The sequence below is a fragment of the Hippocampus bargibanti genome, linkage group LG12 (genome assembly GCF_051943395.1).
Source record: "Hippocampus bargibanti isolate YZ-2025 linkage group LG12, ASM5194339v1, whole genome shotgun sequence".
Lineage (NCBI taxonomy): Eukaryota > Metazoa > Chordata > Actinopteri > Syngnathiformes > Syngnathidae > Hippocampus > Hippocampus bargibanti.
Window position 1 is genome coordinate 1,629,801 of NC_142745.1, and position 18,283 is coordinate 1,648,083.

The 18,283-nt window shown below is 41.8% G+C and overlaps 5 protein-coding genes across 6 annotated transcripts in view; 3 read left to right on the forward strand and 2 right to left on the reverse strand.

Annotated features, from left to right (window-relative positions):
* The window catches only part of rbm15b (RNA binding motif protein 15B), a 73,709-nt gene that overhangs the window by 23,249 nt on the left and 32,177 nt on the right, over window positions 1–18,283 (reverse strand). The window lies entirely within an intron of this gene.
* Window positions 1,525–8,196, forward strand: uqcc1 (ubiquinol-cytochrome c reductase complex assembly factor 1). The gene is made up of 9 exons (XM_089010987.1): window positions 1,525–1,772; window positions 2,886–2,969; window positions 4,121–4,228; window positions 4,315–4,387; window positions 4,480–4,537; window positions 5,083–5,191; window positions 6,237–6,314; window positions 6,383–6,496; window positions 7,587–8,196. The coding sequence occupies exons 1-9, from the start codon at window positions 1,692–1,694 to the stop codon at window positions 7,719–7,721; spliced, it is 840 nt and encodes a 279-aa protein (XP_088867113.1). The 5' UTR covers window positions 1,525–1,691; the 3' UTR covers window positions 7,722–8,196.
* Window positions 9,423–11,953, forward strand: dynlrb1 (dynein, light chain, roadblock-type 1). The gene is made up of 4 exons (XM_089010114.1): window positions 9,423–9,574; window positions 10,685–10,760; window positions 11,525–11,692; window positions 11,788–11,953. The coding sequence occupies exons 1-4, from the start codon at window positions 9,572–9,574 to the stop codon at window positions 11,829–11,831; spliced, it is 291 nt and encodes a 96-aa protein (XP_088866240.1). The 5' UTR covers window positions 9,423–9,571; the 3' UTR covers window positions 11,832–11,953.
* On the forward strand, window positions 12,767–15,523 carry map1lc3a (microtubule-associated protein 1 light chain 3 alpha). The gene is made up of 4 exons (XM_089009749.1): window positions 12,767–12,935; window positions 13,697–13,752; window positions 13,829–13,935; window positions 14,380–15,523. The coding sequence occupies exons 1-4, from the start codon at window positions 12,896–12,898 to the stop codon at window positions 14,552–14,554; spliced, it is 378 nt and encodes a 125-aa protein (XP_088865875.1). The 5' UTR covers window positions 12,767–12,895; the 3' UTR covers window positions 14,555–15,523.
* On the reverse strand, window positions 15,520–18,273 carry eif6 (eukaryotic translation initiation factor 6). Of its 2 annotated transcripts, none has more exons than XM_089009747.1 (7): window positions 18,118–18,273; window positions 17,834–17,959; window positions 17,667–17,752; window positions 17,404–17,579; window positions 17,152–17,328; window positions 16,883–17,067; window positions 15,520–15,962 (listed from the first exon to the last, which is right to left on the reverse strand). In XM_089009747.1, exons 1-7 carry the CDS (start codon window positions 18,240–18,242, stop codon window positions 15,953–15,955), a joined length of 885 nt encoding a protein of 294 aa, XP_088865873.1. In that variant the 5' UTR covers window positions 18,243–18,273; the 3' UTR covers window positions 15,520–15,952. The 2 variants fall into 2 exon arrangements, with proteins under 2 accessions (XP_088865873.1, XP_088865874.1); XM_089009748.1 differs by having other exon boundaries at window positions 17,834–17,955; window positions 18,118–18,222.

Sequence of the window (18,283 nt, forward strand, 5' to 3'; positions counted from 1 at the left end):
TTCCCCTTGGATATTTGATGTTTGTGCGTGCTTTTGTGTGTACGCTGTTTAAATAAATATGTATTGTGTAATATTGTATTGTGTGGCGCAAAACAGGAAAAGGAAATTGTAGTCCCAAGTTGTTTGCCATGATGTCATACCTCTGGAGCCAGCCAAACTTCCTCCTTGGAAATTTAGCCATCCTTCCGATTGCCGAGTCGTCAACTTTGGTGTATTGCCTATTTGTTTCGAAGTGACAAAGTTTGTGCTCGTCATGGCTGTCCCGTGGCAAATTTGGGGTAAACAGATATACATGGCACTCCCACTCATTTTGAATGATAAGCAGTTTACAGGAGGAAGATGAGGATGGCTCTGAGCGACTTGCTAATGTTTTTGTAACCAGCCCTGTTTGTGAGTGCTAACGAATTTCTTCCGTATCTCAGTGACTTGCTATGATTTTGTGCCCAGGCCTGTTAGCGAGCGCTAACGTGTTTCTGCCGTGGCTCACTTTTCCCGGCATATTTTTTTAACCAGCCCACTGCTACAATACCTTAACTTTTGTTTCAAAACTGCCTGTTATTCAGCAGCAAGACAACAGCTATACGGTGTGCTACCGTATAGCTGTTGTGCTAGCCCTGTGTTGCTACCGTATAGCTGTTGTGTAACAGGCAGCTCTGAAACAAAAGTTAAGGTATTGTAGCAGTTGAGGAAGGAGAACACACGATTGACTGGAGTACGTCTTCATTCCAACTGCTAACAAGTGGATCTGACTTGAACATGGGAAAATGCAGTAAAATATCTTATTATAACCACGCCCCTTGCTGTACACCTGCTGGGTGAGATACATGGTCTTAGTGCCCCCTACAGTATATTATTAAAACGTTTTCTGTGTACCGTTTTTCTTTATGAACATCTCATATAAGAAATATATACAAGAAATATAAGCAATTTGGATTTTTTTCACGTCACAAAATATAGGCAGGGAAAAAGAAGTACTCTTGACACATGGGCATGTTTAGTTTCTGTATTTCGATTTGTGTGGGTTTTATGTGCTTTTTGCAATTTATTATATATTTTTTATTTATTATGTATGTATTTATTTATGTATTTATATATAGATTTTATATTTGGGAGCTTTTTACCGAGCGAGTTGCTTGTTCTGCAGCCACAAAGGGACATAAGTCTTCTTGTGCCAGTCCCAAGCCCGTATAAATACAGAGGGTTGTGTCAGGAAGGCCATCGGACGTAAAAGCTTGGCCAAAACAAACTTGAGGATCAAACCTCTAAAGATGGAGGACACTGATTTGCTGTGTTTGCTTGCTTGTGATTTGCTTTTTCCGGTGTTTGAGGAGCCTTGATTTGTTTGGCGTAAAATAAACCACGTGTTTTTTACGTCACAAAAAAAGGCGGGGAAAGATAAGTACCCTTTTTTGTGCGCGTGAGTGTTCGCGTGTTTGTGTTTATGCGGGTGTGTGTGTCCAGTCTTTTACCACGAATTTTGACCAATCCCGCGTGGCTTCAACCGACAAATTTTGACCAATCACGTGTGGCTTCAACCAGAGGGGGCGGGGCTACGACAGCCGGTTCGTTCGCGAAGGACTCTTCTCTATTGAGTTGACATTGACTCCAAAAAGCGAGGCAGCGACCGTCATTGAGCAGCTGTTAGCCTTCAAAAAGTTCGACGCTGCTCGGCCGTGGCCTCCGTGCGGGTCATGTGGGCCGTGTGGCTCGCGTCCCGGCGCCCGCTGCAGTCTGTCGTCAGAACCGGTGCAACTAACCTCCTGTCGCACAAGGTTAGCCTTGTTAGCCTAGCATAGCTTCAATACGTAACGTTTGACTCGACGTTTCATCGCCACGATTCACATGAGTTTTCATCAAAGGAATCCACATCATGGAGTTGTGCCAATTTATGTCGATCTTTGGAACGCACCGATGCGTTTAATGGCTCGTCGTTTTCAAAAAAATGACGCAAGTGGATCTTTGTAGTTTATAGTCAATAATAATTAATCACACATTTTCTAATACCATATGAAACTGCATTTAAATAGCTTTCAAATGATGTGTAGATATTGTTCTATGACAAATAAGGAAATAATGGAATTTTTAATTTTCGAAATATGAGGGGATTTTCTGCCTGTAATGACAGTTCAAAAATGAAAATCTGTGACCGAGTTCTTTATTACAGTTTAAACTATCATAACTTTCTTATTTTTTTGGCAGATCCTAACGAGTAAGGTACCATTGGAAAGCAAAAAAAGATTCAAAATATAAATGAGCAAATATCATCGATCGAATGCAGGCAGATTTTCGTCAGAAATCAAAAATAGCTGTCACTGAATACTAGGAAAGAAAATGGCGAGCTCTAGAAATATAAATCCTAATGCTTCTTTTTGCTTAAAACTTGGTAGTTATGGAGAAATCTATATATTCTACCACTTCTATCAGTTATAAAAATACAACTTACCTTTATAAACTGTAATGTTAGCAAAAACAGTGTGAAGTTCAATCATTTTTTTCCCCGTTTCTCGTTGTTATATTTGGAAATTTCAAGAACCAGCATGGAGGGAAACGTGTGTAATACGTCATCATAAGGTGCATAGCTTGGAAAATCCCACGAAAAATTGTTACGTACTTCACAAAAATGCAATGATATACGACTGCGAGTACAGAGTGCGCTCGTTTCACTGGACAGAAACAATCGCGGTGGAATATAGCGAACAGTAGCGTACCTATAGTTTAGCATCAATAGTTCCAAAATGACTTCAGTGGTACCAATATGTTTAACAAGCCCTTACCCACCATCACGTACCATGGCATGCACTAACATATTACAGTAAATGTCATAATTCTAACAGAACCACTCGCCTTATTTACGTGTGTGTGTGTCTCTTGCTCCCTGTTTGCAGGTTTCTCAGGTGTCTTCTGTCAGCAGACCCTGTGCCCTCCCCTTGATGACAACATGGTGTCGCCCGCTTCACCTGAACACACAGGTGGCATCATTGCGAATGTCTGCTGCTATTCATGTTGTTCTGATGGAAAAAAACAGATGGAAACAAATCCTCTGGCGCTCAAATTAAAATCAACCTGATGCCTTACTTTAAAGGACAACCGACATCTCCGGACAAGTTGCGTCCATAATTTGTAAAATGGCTTCAAATGACTTCTATTGAGCATATTTGAATAAGATTCCACCGCATATAGCTATATTTTACATTTTAAGACTCGCGCTGAATGTTCCGGAAGTCTTGTTTTTGAGTTGGTGACGAGTCCGTATTGTTACGTCCCTGAAGGAACGCCCCTGACCAAAAAAAGGACACATTGTAGCAGTCCTTCCATCACGTCAATGCATTTGGCTGTACTTGGCTGGTCTGAAAACTTCGTGTAGCACCAAAAAAGAGGCAGAAGAGGGCGACAAAGCTCCATGTAAGGAATTAATCAGCCTGTGGAAACGGGCTGATTAATACCTTGCAGGAGCTTTGTTGCCATTTTCTGCCTCTTTTTGTGCTACATTTCCCATACCTACATACCTCAAAATGCCATGGAATAAATTCTTTGATTGCAAACATGTATGCTTTCCTCTTCAGAACTATTTGAATCATACTCATAATTGGATGAGTAACAAGAAAGCATATTCTCCGAATCTTAAGCCATTATTTTGATTCTCGAGCAAGGCAAGACGGGACTTTCTGAAAATGCCCAATTCGCAGCTCATTTTTTTGCAGATTTTGGACACTTGAAGTCATTTTTATTGGTGTTTTGCATTTTACAAAAAATATACTGCATGTTTTGGGTATTTTCGATGCTATGAAACGTTTTTCTGATGTCAGTTAAGAAACAAAAAAGTGACGTCGGTTGTCCTTTAATCTGGTTATGACAGTATGGCATTTTGTCAGTGATGTTGTGGTGGTTGACTGGATTTATTTGGGGGTGGAGGTTCAAATAGGATTCAATCTAAAGTGGGCAATGGATTATGTCGCCAGAATGTTCTGTTGCCGTAGTAACAACATAATGGCAACTACACGCCTAGTAAAGACGAAATCGAAATGGAAGAATGAGTTGTAGGAGAAAGAAATCCAGTCAGAATTGTAAAACAGACAAAAATTGACACTGCGCTTTGTGTGTGTGTGTGTGTGTGTGTCAGATGTGCAGCGTGAAGGAGACGCCGGCGCCCACCGACGAAGAGGTTGGCGGTTTCACCAAATTGATAGAGGCCATGGGTTTCACCGGGCCCCTAAAGTACAACAAATGGGTGAGGGCGTGTATGGTTTACGTGTACGTGTGTGTTCCCATACTTGAAGCAATCCGCAAATGAAGGAGTCTCACTGTTGTGTGCAGAAAATCAAGATTGCAGCCTTGCGCATGTACACGTGCTGCGTGGAGAGGGTCAACTACGACGACTTCTTTGACAGTGCGTATACTTCCAGTAGCCAATGGGGCGCCTCTTTTTGGACAAACCTAGCGTTAGCATGAGCCACGCTAACGCCCGCGCTTTTGTCTCAGGATGCTCGCTGCCCGATACGCTCAACTCTTGGTTCCTGGTGGCCCAGCTGCATGTGTGGTAGGATTGCGACATTAACTCATGATGCACAAATAACATTGTTGGGTTAAATGTTGTACTTCTGGTTTAGTTCTTTATTTGTGTAGTCTAAATATTAAATCAGCAGGAAGCAAGGTGATATAAAAAAAAAAAAGAATATTTATTTATCCGGCAGCTAAAGGAAGTTCTCAATGAGACAGCGTAGCCAAGAGAGAGAGACAAGAGCTAAATAACTAAACTACATACATAGATGGACTTACTAACTAATAAGTATCGTAGAAATGAATAACATGGGATGTTTTTAAGATATAAATTGCTCTAACAGACATTCAATTTAATTATGTCATCACTCTGTTTGACAAAACATGCACTGTAAGAACTAGTTTATATTTATTTATTTTTTGTGTGGCAGGAACAGATTATTAACATTTTCATTCATGTCAATGGGAAATGATGATTTGTGCCTAGTATTAGTTGATTAGTCATGGATGGAATTCAACAACTGTGTCAAACGTGTGCGATTTTTTGGTTTATTGATACTCTGCATGTTGTGGACTGTCCGGCAGGATGTGTCTGGTGCGAATGCGTCAGGAGGGCCGAGCGGGCAAATACATGTGTCGCTACGTCGTTCACTCCATGTGGGAGGATGTCGAGCAACGCAGCAAGATCATGGGGGTGAGCGAGTGACATTTGTTGTTTAACGCCGCCGTCAAGTGACACGGCGGCGCAGGGACAAAATTTGAGGCCATGTGCTGGTTGGATGCACATTTTGGGCCCAATTAGCATCACCATAAGGATAGCTACAGTAATGTCATTGACGTGATGATGATGATGATACAGGTAACATCCGAGTTACGACGGGGTTCCGTTCCGACAAAACGGTCGTAAGTCAAACGGTCGTAAATGGAAAAACATTCAAAATGGCTGACGCGACGATCACGTGATCATAACAAATGACGACACGCTATACGACAGGATAGTATAGCATGTCAATCTGTTGTTTTGAAGCAACGTTTTCTATTGAATACTATTATATACCAAAATGTGGACAGTTCATGTATAAATCTTATAACTTTTTGTGCCATTTTAATCATTTTATATTTCGTATTATCGATCTTTATTACTGTGTCGGCGCATGCGCTTTCTGCTGACCCAAATACGCACGGCTTCCCGCGCATGCGAGCTGTACAAAAAAAACCTAGCTGTCCAAAAATCGCTCTCCCTGCTAACGGAGAAGCCAGAAGAGGTCACCTGTCTCAAAGAGGCGGCGGCTCCGACCGTGAGCCCGACGTGGCGTTTGCGACGCGGCGTTTGCGACGTGGCGTTTGCGTCATGGCGATCCCATCCGCTTTATTTATTTATTTTATTATTATTATTATTATTATTATTATTATTATTATTATTATTATTGTTCCGTTTCTGCACCACCGTGTGCGAGTCGCTTCGCACCATTTTCGAGTTTTCCATTGTTTGTGCTATTCTTTATTTTTGATTATTCCCCTGGTCCTCTTTTTGGGACCAGCGCTTTGTGTTGTAGCTTAATAAATCATCCTGCACGGACCTCTGTCTCTGTCGCGTTGCTAGCTGTAGCGGTGGCAGTCGTAGAATTTAAAAAAAAAAAAGGTCTGGCGGTCGTGGTCGTAAGTACGGGTGGTCGTAACTCGCGCCGGTCGTAAATTGCATGTTACCTGTAATTGTATTTGTGTTTGTCTGGTGGCAGATCGACGCCATCCATCGAAAAGAAGCCCTCAAAGCCATGACCGAGACGTTCTACGCCGCTTTGTTTGGATACGACGAGGTCGGCCTCTTTCTTTCTCGCTCCTTTAGTGCAAATCCGTGCATTGTCAAATGGTCATTTCTGCGCAGGGCGTCCTGTCCAGTGACAGCATCCTGGCCGCCGCCCTGTGGAGAAACTTGTTTAACTGTCAGTGTGAGGACGCAGTCCAGTTGGAACTCATGGTGGAGTACGTTCGCAAGCAGGTACGTTGGTGTGTGCGTGTTAGGCGTCGTTTGATTGGCAAGTCATTTCGCAGGCCTCGCTTCAGTCAACTTCCATTAACGATTGTACAAACGTCCGCATTTAAAGGACGAGCGACGCCATTTTTTTGTTTCCTAACTGACATCAGAAAAACCTTTAATAGCATCTAAAATACCCAAAACATGCAGGCTGATATTTTTAGTCAAATGAAAAACAGCAATAAAAATGACTTAAAGTGTCCAAAAACTACTTTAAAACGATCTGAGAAAGTTTCCGTTTCTTGCTCGTAGTGTCACGCCAAGACGTCTTGCCTTGCTCGAGAATCAGCCATTCGCGCCAGCGTTCACTCTACCCGGAAGTACCAATATGTATTGTATATATTGCTATGTATTTTGTACAGCCGCCCTCATTTCAAGCTCATATAACTTCAAACCTATATAATTTAGGAATTAACTCTTTTTTTTTCTAATGAAAGAAGAGTGTCTAAGGTTTCTTACGTTGCATTGAATATTTATGTAGTCTTAAAACTCAACATTCTGTGAGTCCTGGAATTCAAGTGACAATGACAAAAACCCTGGCACTGGAGTGGACACATTTTTGAACATAACAGTGAATGAGTTGATAATAATAATAATAATAATTAATAATAATAATAAGCGTCTTTCAATGACACTTTACAGTCACAGACAACGATTTTAAATAGGTGGCTTTTCAGATGGGATTTGAAGGTGGGAAGATAATCAATGTTATGAATGTTGGGAGGAAGTGAGTTCCAGAGTTTGGGGGCAGAGCAGCTGAAAGCTCTGTCCCCCATCGTGCTGAGATGGGCAGGGGGGGGTCACACAGAGTTGGAGCCTATGACACATTTAAGATGAGAGAATCTGCAAAAAAAAAATATAATTTGAAAATGATGCCGTGACTGCCTTTTGTAACTATAAACATCTAAACTATACTTTTGTAACTATAAACATCTAAAACAAAACATTTGTGTAATAATCTGTTCAACATTTGAAGAACTGGAGGAAGTTGAGCGTTATGATCACTTTGATAACATTCAAGACTGTGTTAACATGTTTATTTTTCCATTTTAAGATGCAGTTCATTGACTCTTTGGATGGGGAAGACTTACTTCTGACTGGTGAAGTCAAGTGGCGCCCTCTACTGGAGGCGAATGCTCAGAGCATCCTGAAAGTGGCCACGCCCACATACAATGACGCTGGACTCTGACATCATGTCTGCCACCAAACGACAATCAGTTAGTTTTCACGTTTACGCTGACCGCACTGCGGGGGGGGGGTCCTCGCTTGTGTGGGAAGGGATGTCATAAGTCTTATGTAACTTCTTTTGACATAGTCAATTTGACGATTTTGTTTTTCACATTTATTTTATCTTTCCAACGCTTTATTAGGTGTCTGTCTGTCTGTGTCTGTGTCGAATTAAATGTTCAACTGACAATCCGGTTATGACCTGTCCATGTTTACATTCTGTAAAATGCTCTTCATCCATTCGAATGAAGAAGAGGAACATATTTTTTATGGTTTTTTTTTCTCTGTTTTGGTACAAATCATCCTTAAAGGACAACCGACACCATTTTTTTGTTTGCTAACTGACATTAGAAAAACGTTTTATAGCATCTTAAATACCCAAAACACAGCAGGCTGATATTTTTAGTCAAATGCAAAACACCAATTAAAAAATGACTTCAAGTTGCCCAAAACTGCCACAAAATGAACTCTGAACTGGGCAGATTCAGAAAGTCCCGCCCCCTTTTTCGTGACGTCACGACAGGACACTCCTTCACAAACTGCCTTGCTCCAGAATCAAAACAATGGCTTCAGAGAGAGAAGTCCTTCCGTATCAATTTGAGCCGTCTGCAAGCGATGAAACCGGTGAAGATCTGGACTCCGTTGTAGCGCCCAGAAAATGCACAAGATGGCGCACAAGCTCCGTTAGAAATGGGCTGATTTGTCTGCTGGAAAGTTATGTAAACTTACACTTTCTTTATGTGTGTTACCGCAATTGGGTGCGACACACAACCATTCACTGTCACTGTCATTGATGTAGTTTTCCTTCTAATTTCGCGATCAACGCGGTGTTTTCAAATGAAAAAAAGTACCCAAAATGCATTGTGTGTGGCTTTCTCTGTCACGGGCGTTCCCTCTGTGACGTCATTTAGGGGATCGTCATCAATTCAAAAACAAGACTTCCTAAATATTCAGCGCAAGCCTTAAAATGTAAAATATAGCTATTTGCGGTGGAATCTTTGTAAAATGCGCTCAGTAGATGTCATTTAAAGCCATTTTACAAATTATGGACACAACTTGTCCGGAGGTGTCGGTTGTCCTTTAAACTGTTTTGCTATTAATTACAGTATGTGAACCATAATGACTCACATTGTGTATCTTAGGCAACTATAATTCATTTTTTTTAATCAAAAGAAAATCACAAATGGATGAATCTGAAGTGTGGAAAATAGCTTGCTTTCTTTAGCGATTTGATGTGATTGTGAAGGTTGAGAGTTGAAAACCTAATGAGGATGAAGCGAATTGGAACATGGATGGATGTTATTGAGAAAACGAACATGCATGTTTTGGAGGTCTCATGAAAAAAATGTGGATTTTGGAGAAAAGGAGGTTTCAACTGACGCTCGTGATATATTTGTATAATTTAATATGTCCGAATTTAACATGTCCGAAGACGCTAGCCGTAGTTTTCATTTTGCGTTCAAAACTGTTTTCTTTTAATTTCTTTTGCTTATTTGAACCCCTGTCTCCCAAAAAAAAGAGTTTCGGTCACAGTGGTTTCCGTAGAGACGACGTCATTGTACGTGCGAACTTGTATGTGACATATTTTTTTATGATGTTTTGTGGCTCTCTTGGCACGCCAGTGACGTCATAGTTGTTAGTTCGACTGATGTATTCAATTTCTGACCACTAGAGGGGACACGTTTTAACTGTAAACAACAAAAGAAGAAAAAGAGAAGACGAAGAAGTCCAACTCGGAAGTTATTTCTTCATATTTGTTCGCTGCAATTTATCACATAAATCTTTTTAACTTTTTACAGGCTAGCCCTCAAAATGGTAAGAAATAATGACATTCCCATAATGCACCGGTCCAAGTTAATATTCATGTGTTGATATCAAGGTCGGTGCTAATGCTGCTAACGCGAAGCGACGTTTTGTTTGGAATGGCTAGGCGAGGGCGTTGTCATGTTAGCATGACGTTAAAATCAAAAATGTTAACACATTGATCGATCATCTTTTATCCGAAGTGATCGTTTTGAAGTATCAAAATCAGAATTATATCACCTGGCCGCAATCCTGATTGCGATTGTTCCGCCGCATTGGTTATAACATTGTAGTATTCCGATTCAACGAGAATGGTCAAATGTGAACGAAATACCACAAGTTGAAGTTTTCATAACGCCGTATTGACTTGAGAAATCACGTAAACATTTTGGGAGCAACATAACGATGAACCACAAACCTTTGTTTTAGACATTGGGTCTCAATGGGATGATGCTGAAGCGTTGAATGAAGTTTATAAACAAACCCTCTGTTGCCTTTTGTCAGTTGGTGGGTCATATGAGCAGCCGTGGTCTTTGCCCTACCGATAATTGTTATTATATTTTGTCATCTTTAAAGGACAACCGACACCATTTTTTGTTTCCGAACTGACATCAGAAAAATGTTTTATAGCATCTAAAATGCCCAAAACACGCAGGCTGATATTTTTTGTCAAATGCAAAACAGCAATAAAAATGAGTTAAAGTGTCCCAAAACTACTTCAAAATGACCTCGGAAATGGCGAGTTTCAGAAGGTCCCGCCCCCTTGTTTGTGACGTCACGCCAGGAGGTCTTGCCTTGCTCCATAATCGAAACAATGGCTTCAGATTCGAAGAAGATGCTTTCTTGTTACTCATCCAGTTATGAATATGATTCAAATAGTTCTGAAGAGGAAAGCATACATGTTTGCAATCGATTAAAGAAGCCCTTCCGTATCAATTCGAGCCATCTGGACTCCAATGTAGCACCCAGAAAATGCACAAGATGGCGCCCAAACTGAACTGGCGCCCAAGCTCAACATTTTGATGCAACATAAATTGAAATGTTCCTAAACGTTGTGAAGGTTTTGTCAACATATGTTTGGATTCATTGTTGACTTCTTCTGTGATTGTTCTTGTTTTTCAGGCTGAAGTGGAAGAGACTCTCAAGAGAATTCAAGCCCAGAAAGGAGTCCAGGGCCTCATCATCGTCAACACAGATGGTGAGATGACAGCGAGGATGTGACAGTGATCGCATTCTCCTTAATCGCTTGGAATTATTGAACCTTCATACTTCCCGAAAATACTAGCCTACTCAAAATCTCGTCCGAGTGATTGGGGAGAAGGCAGTCTGTCTATCTCAATTCATGTGGACCACCAACATGATGTTTATTTCTGTACACATTCCGACAGAAATGAATACATTAATGACTGTAAATATATGTCAAACATTGATAGACTGCACCAAATTAGTTTTCCTTTTGTTCTGTATTCATAAAGCCTTTATATTTCATTGATTTGAGGCGGAAAAACGATTAGCGCTTAGCATGTTAGCATCATTGCCATATTGTTTTTCCATGTTAGCATCATCGCCATATTGTTTTGCCATATTGTTTTGCCATATTGTTTTGCATGTCAGTTATGCCATATTGTTTGCACGTTAGCATGTTAGTTATACAATATGTCTTTGTGTTGTCATATTATGTGTTCTTTGGTTTTTTGTTTTTTGTTTTACTTTGTTACTTCCGGGTTCAGTGAACGCTAGCGCGTGTGGCTGCCACTGCTCACCCACAGAAAAAATATCCTGTGACTCTAAAGTGTGCTTGAGAGTTTTGAAAGGCGCTTATAAATGAAATGTATTATTATTATTATTATTATTATTATTATTATTATTATTATTATTATTATTATCTCTCACGTGTGGGACAACGGCCGGGCGAGTAGGTGGCAAATGCGGGTGTGTGGCAACTTGTGTTTGTCCCACCAGGAATTCCCATCCGCTCAACCCTGGACAACACCAGCACGGTGCACTACGCCGGTCTGATCCACCAGTTGGTCATGAAGGCACGCAGCACCATCCGTGACATCGACCCCCTCAACGACCTCACGTTCCTCCGACTGCGATCCAAGAAGAATGAGATCATGATCGCACCAGGTCGGTCTGCACGTGGCAGCTTTCACCGCAGTTGCTGCTGCCATTGCCGGTGCTAACACCTCACCTGCTTTGTTTTTTTTTTTTTTTTTTTGCAGATAAGGACTACTTCATGATTGTCATTCAGAACCCATCAGACTGAAGACCAATGGCTACTTTGCTATTTTTAGCATGTCAAAGAAGAAAAACGTAAACATGTCACTTTAACCAACAACAGGATCGTTCTCCTCAACATCAAATGTTTTCAATAAATGTTTGATGACATTTTTTCAGCATCTTGTTTGTATTCTTAAACACCATTTTTTTGTTTCCTAACTGATTAGCTTGCTAGCTAACTTCATCTATTTGAGTTATACTCGGTTGAATGGGGGCACAATTGCTGGTTACCCAGCTAGCTACCTATTTGCTATCTGCTATCTATTAGCTGCCTATCTAGCTAGCTTACTATCTATTATTGCAATCTTATTTTATTATTGCTATCTATTACTATTGCAAATTTCCCCATTGTGGGACGAATAAAGGTTGTCTGATTCTGATTCTGATTAGTTATCTATTTGAGTTATTCCCGGTTGAGTGAACGCTGGCGCATGTGGCTGCCGCTGCTGACCCACAGAAAAACTGATCTGTAAAGTGACCTTGAGAGTTTTAAAAGGCGCTTAGAAATGAAATGGATTATTATTATTATTAAAGACTTTCTTATCTCAAAAGCTTTCTTATTTTATATTAAACAATAGTACGGGAACATCTCATTTATTTGTATTTAATGATGCATTTAATGATGTATTGGACCTTCAAGTAAAAATAGAGCACTTTATAAAGCTGATCAAAAAAAACATGGTTTGTTAAAAAAAGTAAATACTTTTTTTTCTGTCTTCTATTTTGTCACATTTTATAATTACAGCTGCCATGGCAGCAGTGTTACTATTTTCGTATTCTTAGGATTAAATTGTAAAGCTAATCCATAAAATGGATTTGTGATGGCAGGAAAGAGAAAAATTGCCGACTCCAAAGCCCCGCCCACATTAGTGTTGCAACAAAATGGCGTCAGTGTCATTTACATGGAGACGCTGACGTCATTTCCGTGTCGCTGTTTATGTAGTTTGCGGTAAACGAACCCTTGCTTACGTCTTTTTTTTTGCCCCTCGTTGTTAGAGCAAGGTGACCACAAAGTGTTCCCAAGCAGCTGAAAACGTCTTTTTTTTCACCATGCCGTCTGACAGAACCTTTAAGCAAAGGAGGACTTTCGGTGAGTGGAAAAAAACAAAACAAACCAGCCGGTGAGCTGGTTAGCGCGTCGGCCTATTTGCCCGAACAATGCTCAGATTTTTAGTGTATTGAACACTAAAAAAAGCGAAAGACTTTTGTCATGCATTTATAGCCCATAAGGGGGGCAGTAAATGTAGTCTCACGTAGCACGTTATGGTGGTGATTTAAACGAAGTGGGGGGGGGGGGGTAAATAAAACAAACATGCAAATCCTAACCTCGAACTAAAAGGTCTCTGACGTCAAACTCGTGAATAGTGCAAAATGAATTCTGCTGATTGTTGGACTAAGGGCATACGTTTTATACGATTTCATAAATAGGGAGATTTTTTTTGTACTCGCGACTCTGTGATGCGTGTTAAAATAATGTGTGTTACAAAAGTGTAAATTGTACGTAGCCCCGAAGTGGACATCGAAGAAAAAAATAAACAATACTTAGGGGCTCCGTAAAATTGCAAGTAAATAAAACACAAAAAAAATGCTTTCATTGTTTATTTATACATTCAATCAGTGTAAAAATAGATTTTGTATTTTTTAATGTTCTTTTGTTTCATTTTACAAATGAACTGTCGGTATTGTGTCAATAGTTGCTTTTTAAAATTAGGTCAAAATCGGGAGTCTCTCGATCAAATCGTGAGACTTAACAAATCCCGTGACTGTAAAGTGTCCTTGAGAGTTTTGAAAGGCGCTTAGAAATTAAATGTAAATGTATTCTGTATATAATGGTGTTCTGTCGGTCACCAGCTGAACGATGCAAAGAAGTCCAACAGATCCGAAAACAACATCCCAACAAGATCCCCGTAAGTCCAGACATTTACGATGCCACCATTTTGACACACGCGATCCATGTACATTTTCCAGCTGCGTCTCTGTTAGGTGATCATGGAACGTTACAAGGGCGAGAAACAACTTCCTGTTCTTGATAAAACCAAGTTCCTGGTCCCAGACCACGTCAACATGAGCGAGCTGGTTAAGATTATCAGGTAAGGCATTTTTTGTCCTCACTTTTTGCCGCAGAGGCTGTGATACGCAAGCACTCTTTTCCAGCTGTGTGCAATTATTGATTGTTGTGATTAATTGAATACAAAATGCCATGACAGATTATTTGTCAAGTCATCCCCTCCCAGTGCCTGTTTCTTAAAGGACAACCGACGCCGCCGGACAAGTTGTGTCCATAATTTGTAAAATCACTTGAAATGACTTCCACTGAGCACATTTTGGCCAGTGCTTTTTCAGCACCCAAGCATGAAAAAAAAAACCAAAACCCGAACACATTCGAGAATGGCGCTGTATGTCATATTTTCAATTCCTGAATACATTTGTGAATGAGTTGGATTATTTCTTGACGCATTTGTTGTGGTCTGGAAAATATGCTGATGCTAAATTATTGGGTTAGCGCTAACTTTGAGCCACCCATTCCCACACAGGCGGCGTCTGCAATTGAACCCCACACAGGCCTTCTTCCTACTGGTCAACCAGCACAGTTTGGTTTCCGTGGCGACGCCCATCTCTGAGATTTATGAACAGGAGCGCGATGAAGATGGTTTCCTATACATGGTGTATGCCTCTCAGGAGACCTTTGGTGGTGTTTACCCCTTTTAAGCTTTTATTTGAACGGGCCACAGGAAGTAGCTGGCACACTCGCACAAAAGCTTGCCGGCGGTTTGATAGCACTCGTGTACTTCGGGTTTCCCAGAAAGCAAACAAAAGGTTTGCAAATCGTCCCAATGTGCTCTCGATTTCCTGCGAAACATTAAGTTGAGCACTTTGTGTCGTTGTGCAAACAGCAACAGCTTAATTGACGACGAGGATTATGAACAAGGTAGCATCATTTTTGCCGTAGTGGGAAATCGGTTAGCTCCCATGCTTACACGCACAGACAATGTTTATCTGAAACATTAGCGCACACGTGAGTATTCACGTTTTCTTTTGCATGCAGACAAGCTACGGTGAAATATAAGCCGAGTTTGTCTTATCAACCTTTAAGTTCACTTTACGGTCACAGGATCGTTTTTTTTCTGCGGGTGAGAAGCGGCAGCCACATGCGGCAGCGTTCACTCAAGCCCGAAGTAACTCAAATAGATAGAAAGCTAGCTAGCTAATAGATTGCCATCTACAGTTATCTAACTATATAACTAATAAATAACCAGCTACATAGCTAGCTAGCAAATAGCGACAAATAGCTAATAGATAGCCGGCTAGGTAGCTAGCTAATAGATAGCAAATATATTGCCAGCTAGCTATCTAGCTAATAGATGGAAAATGGATAGCAAATAGCTAGCTAGGTAGCTAATAGAAAGCAAATCAAGTTTTGAAAGGCACTTAGAAATGAAATGTATTATTATTGATTCAAATGCTTCCAGGACCGAATGAGTCTAATTTTGTCTTGTTTTGATCCTCGCCAAGAGCATTACAAACACTGTTTTTTAAATGTCTGTTTTACACTTAAAATGGTTGAAAAATCTGCAAACCAAAAGGTGAAAGGCCCCTCGTGCGTATCAGTGATGTGCGTTGTATTTAATTGTTGTAAATAACGACTTTGCTTGAAGAGGATTAAAAAGTTAAAGTGGATCAGCTTGTTGTTCTTGTTTTTATTGCCGTTAAAAAGACTCCAAAAAAAAGCCTCGGGGGGGAGGAGGTCTACATTTGGTGAAAATAACTGTAGATATAAAAAGAATCATAGCTAGAATGTGATGACATCTTAGCATATCGCTGCCATTATTTGAAGTGAGGTGAAACAAAATGTCTTCCTCAAAATCTGAGTGAAGATCGTGATGTCATCACACAGCCTTTGTTGCTGATTGATCTTGACACGCCCGTCAAAATGTTCCGCGGCCAGCCGGAAAGGAACGTGCCCAGATGAGCAAATGTGTCACTTCCTGCAGTGCCATCCCCCTTGTCGGTAGACGAACAGCCATCTTGTTTACGTTACTCTGGAGCCACACCCCAAAAATCCCCCAAAGTCCAAAATGTTGCCTTCGTGTGCGACTGCTGCCATTCTTACGCCATGCTGAAAACACACACACACACACACACACACACACACACACACACACACACACACAGAAAGACAAATTACATCAACAAAGTGTAACACTTTATCTTAAAGGACAACCGACAACATTTTTTTGTTTCCTAACTGACATCAGAAAAACGTTTTAGAGCATCTAAAATAGCCACAACACGCAGGATGATATTTTTAGTCAAATGCAAAACACCAATAAAAATGAGTGTCCAAAAACTACTTCAAATTGAACCCGGAAGTGGCCAGTTTGAGAAGGTCCCGCCCCCTTGTTCGTGACGTCACGCCAAGACGTCTTGCCTTGCTCGAGAATCAAAACAATGGCTTCAGATTGGGAGAAGATGCTTTCTTGTTACTCATCCAGTTATGAATATGATTCAAATAGTTCTGAAGAGGAAAGCATACATGTTTGCAATCCATTAAACAATTTATTCCGTGCCATTTTGAGGCAATAGGGGGGGAAATGGATCACCCCAAAAAAGAGGCAGAAAATGGCGACAAAGCTCCGTGTAAGGAATTAATAAGCCCATTTCCACAGGCTGATTAATTCCTTACACGGAGCTTTGTCGCCCTCTTCTGCCTCTTTTTGGTGCAACATGAAGTTTTCAGACCAAACAAGTACAGCAAAATATATTGACGTGATGGAAGGACTGCTACAATGTGTCCTTTTTTTTTCGGTCAGGGGCGTTCCTTCAGTGACGTCACGTACGGACTCGTCACCGATTCAAAAACAAGACTTCCTGAATATTCAGCGCGAGTTTTTAAAAGGTAAAATCTATCTAGATGCGGTGGAATCTTTGTAAAATACGCTCAGTAGAAGTCATTTGAAGCCATTTTACAAATTATGGACACAAGTTGTCCGGAGACGTCGGTTCTCCTTTAAGGGATGATGAATCTTGTTTATGCACCTGTCGATAAGAGAGTCCCTCATGGCAGTGGTGATGCTGGATGGCCGTGCGTCATCACTAAGACCGAAGACGCTCTCGATGACGGACATCTCAGTGCTCGTGGTGTCCAGTCCGCAGAAGGCCGACCAGTCGTTGACTACCATTCCCGCCGCGATCACGTCGCTACCCCGGTTCACCGTGCCCGTCTGGTACACACACACGCATGCACGGACGGACGGACGGGTCAAGAGGTGGTTGATCTCACTTGAGCGGGTGTGGCGAGTACTCACCACCAAGGGGACCTGCAGTAGAGATGACAGCTCATCCTGGTCTTCGATGCACGTCTTGGGGTGTACGAGGCCGCCCCGGTTGCTGAAGGCGCAATAGGAGCCCACCAGAACTTGATCAGCCACCGTGTGGCGGAACACCTCCACCTTCAGCGTGTCACACAGAACCTCCTCCGTCTCCTGGAGGTGAGGAGACAAAGTCTGTAAATGTAGTCGTGAGCACGGGTACGCACAGGAGTAGGCGCTTGTTCTGACCCGGTCGAGGTCCGGATGGACCAGCGCCACGTAGTCATTGCAGGCAATGACGTTCCCAAGTGCGGAAAGACGTTCTTCGACTCTCTGGATGCTGACGGACGAGGGAAGGCAGTTGCGGATGTGCTGCAGTTCTTGGTCCGTAGTGTTGTTGGGGACCAACAGGCCGTGACGGTTTCCTGCAGACTCACACAGTCACCTGTCTGCTAATCCCTAAAAGTTCACGGAAATGGCGAAAGCGACGGAATTTGCCGACAGGGACTGACCCACACACATCCGTCCAATAATGCGACATCCTGCAATGGACGCGTGGACCACCGGGATGGTTTCGGACAACTCTCCTTCGAACACACTGAAGAAGCACAGCACAGAGTCCAGCCAGCGGTGACGTTAAGCGCTCACAGAGAAGAGGCGACACCATCCGGGTACCCACCTGTAGAAGTTTTCAGCTCCGCCGATGGCCACCAGGCAATATGTGTTGGTGAGTTTGGCGAAGCAGCCGATCTCGTTGTTTTTCTCGAAAGAGGCGCGCACAGCCATCGCGTCGCAAATTACCTGACTGACACACACGCGCAAGGCGGAAAACAGCGGCGTTAGCCATAGCTCGGTGTTAGCATGCAAGTTAGCACACGAGTGGCTTAGTTAAACGCAGGGACGCCACGAATGAACTTAATCGGGCGGCCACGTCGACTGTTGTGTGGGAGGAAGGTAAAGCACCTGACGGACAAAGTTGGCCTCTTAATTCTTTTTCCTAGGACGCACGCGTGTTTTTCTCGGTCACACGTGTTGACTTCTGGTAGACTTCTTCGCGATGAGGTCATACACTGACGCTTGTACGTCATGACGTCACCGTCTCTGAACCGGAAGAATATTCAAGAAATGG